Source organism: Nomascus leucogenys, chromosome 3 (assembly GCF_006542625.1).
Source record: "Nomascus leucogenys isolate Asia chromosome 3, Asia_NLE_v1, whole genome shotgun sequence".
NCBI classification, from domain to species: domain Eukaryota; kingdom Metazoa; phylum Chordata; class Mammalia; order Primates; family Hylobatidae; genus Nomascus; species Nomascus leucogenys.
The window spans coordinates 122729063-122739563 of NC_044383.1; the positions used below are offsets into that span (position 1 = coordinate 122729063).

The following is a 10501-nucleotide window of genomic DNA, read 5'->3' on the forward strand; positions in this document are numbered from 1 at the left end:
TACAAAATTAGCCGGGCATGGTGGCGCATGCCTGTAATCACAGCTATCTGGGAGGCTGAGGCAGGAGAATCGCTTGAACCTGAGAGGTGGAGGAGGTTCCTGTGAGCCGAGATGTTGCCATTGCACTCCAGCCTGGGCAACAAGAGTAAAACTCCGTCTCACAAAAAAAAGAAAAAAAGGTTACACAATGTATGATTCCACTTTTACGACATTCTGGAAAAGGCAAAACTAGGAAGATGGTAAACAGATCAGTGGTCGCCAGGGGTTTAGGTGTAGGAAGAGAGTCTCATTACAAAGGGGCAGCATTAGGGAATTTGGGTTGGAGACAGAGGACTCTTTGGGATAATGTTAACAGTGGTGCTTACATTACTCTATACATTCAACAAAACTAAAAAAAGAAAAGAAAAGAAAATCAGTAATTTTTTTGTACACAAATTATTTTTTTTGAGACGGTGTCTTGCTCTGCTGCCCAGGCTGGAGTGTGGTGCTACCATCTCGGCTCACTACAACTTCCGTCTCTCAGGTTCAAACAATTCTCCTGCCTCAGTCTCCTGTGTAGTTCAGATTACAGGCATATGCCACCACACCTGGCTAATTTTTGTATTTTCAGTAGAGATGGGGCTTTGCCATGTTGCCCAGGCTGGTCTCGAACTCCGGAGCTCAAGCGATCTGCCCGCCTCGGTCTCCCAAAGTGCTGGGATTACAGGCATGAGCCACCGCGCCTGGACTGTATGCAAATTTTAGAATAGATTTTTAAAAATCCCTCTGCCTATTCAAGGATTTGTAATTTTTTCCTTTCACCAGCAAGCTTTATGGGAGGGTCTATTAAATTGGCTACCTTTCTTTCCCAAACTGCTTATCTAATAATCACTTACAATCTGATGTAGCCCCAACTCTTGCACCAACAACTGAAATTCCTCTTCTGGGGTTGGTCAGTGACTACTTGAAACCAAACCAACAGCTTTTTATAAAATGTCTTCATCAGTCTTTGAATCCCTTACCTCTCCATCCCTCTCAGCAGGTGTGACATTACTCAGCTGTGCTTTTCCATCTGTCTGCTTTGCTGGCTCTTCCTCCTCCCATGCTTTACACGTCGTCTCACCCCTTTGTGGTTTTTCTGAGCTCTCCTCACTCCCAAACCTTCAGTTGTTATTCCTTTATGGAGTGAATCCCAGAGTCCTGACCTCTATTTTTCTCTTTTAGTCCTATGCTTCCAGTTGCCTTTTGAACATTTCCACTTACAGATCTCTCTTGTACCACACATTTTCATGTCTAAACCAGAGGGGTTTTTTTCCTGTTTCTCCCACCAAAACCTGATTCTGCTGGACACAGTGGTGCATGCCTGTAGTCCCAGCTACTCGGGCAGCTAAGCCGGGAGGATCACTTGAGCCCAGGAGTACAAGTCCAGCCTGGGTAACATAGCAAGACCCGCCTCCCACCTCTTTGGGGTAAAAAACAAAACAGGTCTTCCTCATGAATATTTTCCAATAAGTCAATGAGCCAAACTCAAACTTGGAAAAGTCTCATATGTCACCTTTTTACCTGCAATCCTTTGAACATGCCCCTGCAGAACCTTAAATTAATCGTCTCTTCCTATTGCCATGCTAATGACTGCCTGGATTTCTGCAGGAATCTCAAAGTTGGTGTGTATGTCGCCGAACTCTTCTTCAGTCCGTCCTCAAGTCTACATTGCTACTTTGAAATGAGCGCCGGCTGAGTAGACCTAGCCCTTCATTGATCTCCAGAGATTTGGCTAATCTGGCTAGGCAGATGTTCCTCATGTATTCTCATCCCTCCAGGTGCACCCTTCCCAAAGCAGTAAAAGAAAAAAAAAAAATCAATGGAAGAGAATGACTTTCCCAGAGGCAGGAACTTTGCTTTCATTAGCTAAAGGCACAGCTGAGCTTTTGTTAAAACTTGCAATCAATATTTCAAGATTCATGGGCACAGAACTACCTGATTATTCCTGCTTTAATCAATATCCTTTATGCTCAAGAATCCTCAACACGTCCCCCCACTACCCTACTCCAGAAAAATGTACTAATCTCTCAGTTTGGCCTTCAGCCCTTCCACAATTTGGCTTCGATGAACAATCATTCCTAACTGACCTAGGACTTTCTTTGAGCTTTACACATGTGTCAATATGACCAAAACTTTGCTCTTTTTCACACTTGCATTTTGTTTTTCTCCCTTTCCTCCATCCAATTTTATATCTCGCTTACCCATTTTTAAAAATTTACTTTTTAAATTAAAACAAAATTTTTTTAATTTTTTTATTTTTGTGGGTAAATAGTAGGTATATATATATTTATGTGGTACATGAAATGTTTTGATACAGGCATGCAATGTGAAATAATTACATCATGGAGAATGGGGTATCCATCCCCTCAAGCATTTATCCTTTGTGTTACAAACAATACAATTACACTCTTAGTTATTTTAAAAAGTACAATTATTGACTATAATCAATCTGCTGTGCTATCAAATAGTATTTGATACTATTCTTATTCTTTCTAACTTTTTGTTTTTTGAGACATGATCTTGCTCTGTCACCCAGGCTGGAGTGCAGTGGTGCAATCTTGGCTCACTGCAACCTCAACCTCCCAGGTTCAAGTGATTCTTCTGCCTCAGCCTCCCAAAGAGCTGGAACTATAAGCATGCGCCACCACACCAGGCTAATTTTTTTATTTTTAGTAGAGATGGGGTTTTACCACGTTGCCCAGGCTAGTCTCGAACTCCTGGCCTCATGTGATCTGCCTGCCTCAGCCTCACAAAGTGGTGGGATTACAGGCGTGAGCTACTGCTTCTGGTCTTTTCTTTTTTTTTTTTTTAAACCATTAGCCATCCCCACCTCCCTGCCACCTCCCACCCTCTACCCTCATTACCCTTCTCAGCCTCTGGTAACCATTCTTCTACTCTCTCTGTCCATGAGTTCAATTGTTTTGATTTTTAGATCCTACAAATGAGTGAGAAGATGTTTGTCTTTCTGTGCCTGGCTTATTTCACTTAACATAATGATCTCCAGTTCCACCACTTTTTAAAATTTAACTTCAGTGCTGTATCCGGTATGTTCTTCCTGCTGCCCATAGCCAGAAGTGATTCCTCCTTCACTGAACTCCTCATAACCTGCAACTCTTTGTTGGTGAATTTTGTCTTCCTTGCTAAATTCAAGGATCATTTGTTCAACAGCCTTCTAACTACCATAATGCTGAATATACAGAAGGTACACATTTCTTATTCTAAGCCTCAATATTTTCAATTCCTACATCAATACAAGGCCTGAGTTTTTAAAAACAACTCTTCCAAATGATTATTTCTCATGCATTGGGAAGCAAAGATGTTAGAATTTTTTTTAGAGAAAATGCCAGTGTAAATAAACTGTGTAAAAATATTTCACACACGCCTATCAATATCACATAAATGCATGCTCCTGAGCACAATTGCCTAGTCTCATAATAACGTTTCCTCCTACTTAGCAAGATGTAAAGGTAAGCCGGGCGCAGTGGCTCACGCTTGTAATCCCAGCACTTTGGGAGGCCGAGGCGGGCAGATCACGAGGTCAGGAGATCGAGACCACGGTGAAACTCCGTCTCTACTAAAAATACAAAAAATTAGCCAGGCGTGGTGGCGGGCGCCTGTAGTCCCAGCTACTCGGAGAGGCTGAGGCAGGAGAATGGCGTGAACCCGGGAGGCGGAGCTTGCAGCAAGCCGAGATCACGCCACTGCACTCCAGCCTGGGCGACAGAGCGAGACTCAGTCTCAAAAAAAAAAAAAAAAAGACGTAAAGGTAACAGCCATATAGGATGGGAGAAAAGCTATCTAGCTATGTGCATGAAGCATCTCTTTCAAAGGGGACAAGCTTAATACCAAATTGATGTCTGAGCCCCTATTTAATTGTGGATATTTCATGTAGACCCTTAGAGTTAAGTGACACCTACAAGATCACTTTGATTTGGAAAAGTTCATGAAAGGATGGTCACAAAGGAGGCCATGTTCACCACACAAGTTGCTCAAGTGGACAAAAAGCCCAATTCCAGATTCTAAGTCATGACCCACTTCCCAAAATATCAACAGAATTGACAGGTTATTGGTATTAACTTATTCCTTTGTGCATCGAAGCTTCATGAATTAATCAAAAGCAGCTTTAAATTTGCTTTTAGTTCAGGAGGTTTTTAAAACAGGCTATCACACTAGGAAATTAGTGCTGTACACTCGCTTTCCACAGCTCTTGAACTGAACATAAAATTAAATAGACAAAGCTTGGGTCAAGGCAGTTTTGTGAATATCACCCATCGTAGGTCGACTACTCAAAAAAACCTGAAAAAGGACTTGACATCCTCTAGTGGTGATGTCTTAAACTTGTTTCCAAGGCAATTTTTTTTCCCCTAGCTCTTAACTTTGGCTGTTGGCAAGAAAAATATTATATTGGAAGAACTTTTCATCCTCAAGAAAAATAAACGTTTTCACCACAAGGAATGTGATTTGACTAACTTTGAGAAGATAAACATATACCCACAGAAATATGGTTTTTAAATGTTGGGTTTATATAATAGCTTTCAATATGCTTAAGAACGGTCTCGTTTCATGGGCTGCACACCACCACTGTCAATTCATCTTTGATACACACACACACGCATGTAATTCTGAACACATTACAGGTATCATTTTTATAATAACCTGATATTCTAATCTAAAGTGCCCTAAAATTAGACCAGTCTTTGTACAGAGACACAAAAACTAAGAGCTATTCAAGAGGGGACTCTACCTCATAATAATGAGTTCTAAAAAGAAATAAAATTAATCCCTCAAGAAATGTTGCCATTTAAGGTGGCAATTTTCAACTCTTGATGGTAATACAAGTTTCTCTGTCCACGGCCACCCACCACCCCCCACCCCCCACATTTCCATACAAACTTCTGATCGTTTAAAAAAATGAGACTTGCAGTATTTGGATGTGTATAATGTGAAATATATTCACCAGAATAAAGTGCTAAATTAAAGTCTCATATTCAGATATAGGTCATGTGTTTTAAATATATGGAATAACCTAAGTTGTTGAAATTCAAACAATCTCACTTGTTCTCTCAAAATAACTATCACCTAGATTCAAAAAAACACATTTACACCTTCCTTCTTTCTTTGGCACCTGCTGACACAAATGCTTCTGAACACTAAAAACATTAATAGTAATCTCGGGGTAGAAAAATAGGAAAGAGATGTGAGGCCAGAATTAAATTTTCAGTGAAATTATAAAGTATAATTATTCAAGACCATATATAAAATGTGTCCTTTGGAAATTGAAGTTTTTAGGCAAAAGTGTGGAAGAAATGTTTTCTGTGAAGGAGATAACAGCCAATTTAACTCCCTTTTTAATAAAAGAAAATATTACACTGACAGGCACATGGTTGATTTGTATATTAATTGTTGGAAGCACAGCCTATTCCTTAACATGCTCAGGCACTGAATATGCTACAGTTTGTAGTTAATTCACTTATGTCTAAACAAGTTGTTCACGTGCAGATTCTAGAAAGTTTATTTTTGAGCACAAACTCACACTTAGCTCGCTAGAACAATGCTGTTTCACATGCAGTTACTGAGTCAGGGTTAGGCACCAAAATCATGCCGTATATTTACAAATGAGGATGCTGCTCTCCCGGGGCCCTCACGTGGGGGAGCCCCGTCCCAGCGTCTAGCTCATCAAATTCCCGAAAGCAATTACAAAGGCATCTCTTCTCCACCCCAAAACAAAATAATGATCTACCAATCTTGCAAACACATTAAGATAAACTCCCTACAGGAAGAAGCATGACTTAAACAAGTTCAAGATACTTTGTCAGTCTTAACCTCAGGTATCTTGGCTGAAGGGATTAAATCATTAGACTTTAGGTACCCAACCTCTTCCTAGCAATAGCAGATACATAATTTGCAAATACTGTTTTAGAGCTCTCTGGACCTTTCACGTTAAAATAAGCATACTCGATGGTGGGGAGACAGTGATGCTTATATTGAGGAAACAATTGCTTCTGATTGTGAGCGTATGGAAGTGGAAAACAGCTTGCAATTGGAGAGTCTAAGAATTGAATTTCTTTTTAAAGTAAGAAACTGCCTCACCGCCCCATCCCCAAGTGTAGAAAGATACAGAAACAGCTTACTGGCGAAGAATAGAAGAGGGAACCAGTGGAGAGGGGCGGATTTGCAAAATAGCCTCTGGAGAAAAAAAATCACGAGGGAGAAAAATCGGCTTCATACTATGGAGAGATGGGCGGGGTTGGGAAGCCTTGCTGCTGGTCTCGGGAAGCCTTGCTGCTGGTCTTGGGGACGTGATCCCCTGTCCCTAAGTGTGCCCCTGGAGGTTGTGGGGGAGGGGTATCCTCAACGCAGAGGCCTGACCACCAAATCCCGGGCTGCAGAGCCAACAATCCTCCTTTGGGCTGCTGCACAGACTAAAAACAAAAAACTCTGAGAACTCTTACAAGTCAACGAATGTCTGATCCCGTCAAGGCCGCACTCGCAAACCCCCACCGTCCTGCACTGGGCCCCGGCCCTCCCGAGCTCGGTCCCCTCGGACGAGGGTCGTCGCCACTGCGGGCACCGGGTTGGGGGGCGGGCCGCTCAACCCGCGGTCCTGCCCCACACCGACCCCGCTGAGGAGCTCCCGGCAGCCGGGGCGACCAGGGAAGGCGGGAGGAGGTGCCCAGAAACTGCTCGTCCTGCCAGTCGCACCTGGCCGACGACTCTCTGGCCGCTGGTTTGGTCTGGGGGATACGATTTCCCATTCAACTGAATTAGACTCGAGCCCGCGGCGGGGAGGGCAGCGGCCGGGGTCTCTCCGTTTCCTCCCCCGCCCGCGCCCCCCGGCTCGCCTCCACCTGTTGCGGAAAAGTCGCGGTGGAGCGCCCGAGGGCGGCCGGAACCCCGGCCGGGGCCGAGCCGGGAGGCCGAGGCGCGGCGGCGAAGGGCGGGGGAAGGCGCGCTAGGAGCAGGGTGCGCGGCACGCAGGGCCGGTTGTTCCGGGCCACGGACGCGCGGACGGAGAGGGGGTGCCGGCGCCGGGTGATTTCGGTGCCAGCCCGCCGGCCCCGCTCTCCGTCCCCGGCCCGACGGGACCCCCACTATCCCCGCTGCGCGGTCACCTGTTTCGCTTCGCACTGCGCCGTCGCCGCCCCTGTGGCCGTCGCCGCCAGCTCCTAGCTCCGCCATAGTGCTCCGATGACGCGCCCGGAGAGCCGCTCCGCCCTTTCCTCGGCTTGGCTCCCGCCGGCCCCCGCCTTCCCGGCCAGCGGCCCAGACAGGTGAGCGCAGTCAGGGGACGGCGGAGGGCGGGGGCAGAGAGCGCGGCAGTCGGCTGCGGCCTGGGCCCGGCGCGCCCCCTCGCGGGCAGGTGCGGCGTGGCAGCCGCTCCGACCGCCGCTGCCGAGTCTTCGGCTGGAAGAGCGGCGGGCGGAACCAGTACCTCGGTCCGGAGCTTCCGGTCGCCGCGGCCGACCGAGGGCTCCCGGAGATATGGAGCGGGGTCAGCGAGGCCTGGTGGCGCCTCCTGGAGTCTGGGACGAGCGGCGGTCAGAGGAGCAGCCCAGGTGGGGCGAGGGTACGGAGACGCTATTCCGCTCCGAACTCTGAAGCAGCCAGGTCAGTGTCGGCTCCGCGAGGGCTGGAGTTCACGGTGACAGCCGGCAGAGCATCTGATGCCTCGTGGAGAGGCGAAGTACATGGGTCGGATTCCACGCTGGGAGCCGGCCTGGATCTGCGCTTTAGGAAGCCACTGCGGGCGACCCTATCTTGTCGCCAGGACTTCGCATCTGATGAGCCTCAGGGCACACAAGTTAGAGAGGCTTGTGCCGGCTGATGTGGCTTTTCTTTTTCTTGGTTTCCGATTAGTAAACGACCTTGTGACTTCTGGCTTGCTCAGGAAGACCAGAAAAAAAAGGCAATAGGTAACGAATTTTTCTTTTTTTAAAGAAACAGATTATTGGCCGAGGAAAAACCAATTTCGCTCTAAAAGATAAGCAACAAAATACTGAGGGGGGGAAAAGCCTACACAAATGGAAACATACGGAACAAAATCAAGGAGCGACCAGTTCCGCATGGTTACACTAAATTGCAGTCCCACACTCTGGCTTGGCGGAAGATAACCAGCAAGCTCTGAACAGTTTAAAACCCTTCCAAGGACTGCAGCAGCACTGGACACACAAGAGAGTCGAGAACAGTATTGGATTTATTGTTAGGGTTACAATTTTCACTATCTTTGCATGCAAAACTTGCCACTCTGAGCCCAGTGAACTATTTTTATTTGGTTTACTTACTGGATTTCTGGATGACTAGGTAGAGATTTAACTAAAGAACACTTCTGCTGTGGTCTGTGATGATAAATTTTCCCATAGTGTCATTTCTATAATGGAATAGGCAAACTGACCATTTAGAATGTGATATTCCTAAATCACATTCAAATCAGTCTTATCAGAGACTTCTAATCAATAAAAATAAAGCACCAGGTGGCTAGAGGTAGTTTTTGACCTCAGCTTGGGCCTCAGCAAAGATTTTTTGTTTTTTTTTTTTTACTACATTAAAACATCAGAGTTTAAGACACTTTGAGCATCAGAAATACTCTCAGCTGAATTTAGAGAGTTGAACTATCCGGAAGAACCCTGGAGAAGGAAGGTGATTTATTTTCAACCTTCTGATTTACCACCGACTTAAGTCAACCAATGAGTTCTTTCTTTGACCAAAAAAAAAAAAAAAAAAAAAAAATCAAGACTTGTGATGTTTCTATTTGTTCTGTTTTGTTTAGGTTGGTGTATACTTACTCATTATCCCATTCTTTTGATAACCTATATTTGTCTGCCACAAGTTAAACAAAAATAAATGAAATAAGGAACACACCAAAATCCTGCACTTAGGTCCTGTGTAGACAGTGTGTTCCAAACCTAAGGAGGTGTCTGCAACAGGGGAGGCTGCTGAGTGACTCTGCAGAGAACGGATGACATCTGTTAAATGTCAAACACCATCACGTTGTACTTCAAGTTGTACTTTACTTGGAACATGGAAGCCATCTGTCTGGAGCTCCCACATCCATTTCAAATCTTCAGGGTTTCCCATTCCAGGGGAGGAGCTGAACCTCCTGACACCGTCCACTCCCCGCCTGCCTCCTTCAAACATCATCCCTTTTTTCTCCCTAATCCCTAAATGTTTCTGCACCCAAGGGCTCTACCCCAATAAACACAGCTAAGACTCTTCGATTCTGAAAATGTCTTCCTTTAACGTCCCACCCTCCAGAATCTATTGTCATATGTTTTGTTCACGAAAGGTAATAAAAATAAATGTGGATTTTGGTGCCATTATTTCTCAAAAAAAGCTATATATTAATAGTTTATCTTGCCTATGTATACAAATCAAATTACTTATTTTTAAATCCATCATTCCCCTAGACTTTCTGCCCCTAGAGTTTCTGCAGCACTTGATCCTCTAATCACCTTGCTCTTGGTCTACCATTGGCTTGGTTTTTCTCATTCCTCTGTAGCAGTCCTTTTGTCTTTGTTGACTCAGATTCTTCCTCCCTTCTAATCCTCTAATATTTTTACCATCCCCTAATTGTAAGCCACAGCCTTTTTATCTTTACTGTCTCTCACAGCCCTCATTTACTATTACTTCCATCCTGGATCCCGGTGACTCCCAACTCCAGAATATATATCCTTAACCTCACTCCTGACTTCCACTAATACATTCTGAATGGTCCCTGCATAATTCTATCGAGATACCCCGCCATTAATTTAATATGTTACAAACATTAATCTTGCAGTATACAACCCTTTACACATACCCCTCCCCTGCTCAAAAACCTTTAATAGATTCCCCGTTCCTATATAATTAAATATTAACTTCATCTCCTCACCATCACCACCACCACCCCCTAATTGGGCCCTGAGCTCTCTACTACACATTTCCACTTTTCACCTCCGTAACTCATATTTCTAGCCCATGGAGTTGTTCATTCCCCAGAACACCTTCCAAATCCCTGCTTTCTAGTCTTTGTGCTTGAAGCTGCTCTGCCCAAAGTGATTTCCTTCATCCTGACATATTCTATAATACTTTCCCTCTGAGGCCCAGGTCAAGGTCTACTTCCTCCATGAAGCCTGTTCTTCCTGCCCTGGCTCCCAGCATGCCTGTCCTTTGGACTTGGCCAGGGCTTGCTGGGCTTGGTACTTGTCCAGCTGTTAAAATAGACTAGGCATGAGTTATTGCAAATTTGCCTCCTCAATCTGATGCACATTTTTGGTAGTAGGGTCTTTGTCCTCTACTTCTCTACAGGGTGTCCATAAAGTCTAGAACGATCAGTTATTTTATTTGCTCACAAGTTGCAGATGTTCTTGATGACATCATGTGCACTGCCTGCATTCTGAACTTGGTAGGCATGGTATATATCTTTCGTGTTGCTACCGTGCCTCACACACAGTGGGCATTCAAATGGGTTAATAATTCCTCAATGCCAAGCTTTTTTATGTGG

At 45.0% G+C, this 10501-nt stretch overlaps 1 protein-coding gene across 4 annotated transcripts in view; it reads right to left on the reverse strand.

The window, feature by feature from the left end:
• MAP7 (microtubule associated protein 7) overlaps positions 1–7421 on the reverse strand; it is a 209688-nt gene extending 202267 nt beyond the window's left edge. For all 4 annotated transcript variants that reach the window (XM_030809746.1, XM_030809745.1, XM_030809741.1 and 1 more), the window contains exon 1: positions 7134–7421. In XM_030809746.1, the coding sequence (XP_030665606.1) occupies positions 7134–7200 (67 nt within the window). In that variant the 5' untranslated portion in view covers positions 7201–7421. The remainder of the gene's footprint in view (positions 1–7133) is intronic.
• Between the last annotated feature and the right edge of the window lie 3080 nt (positions 7422–10501).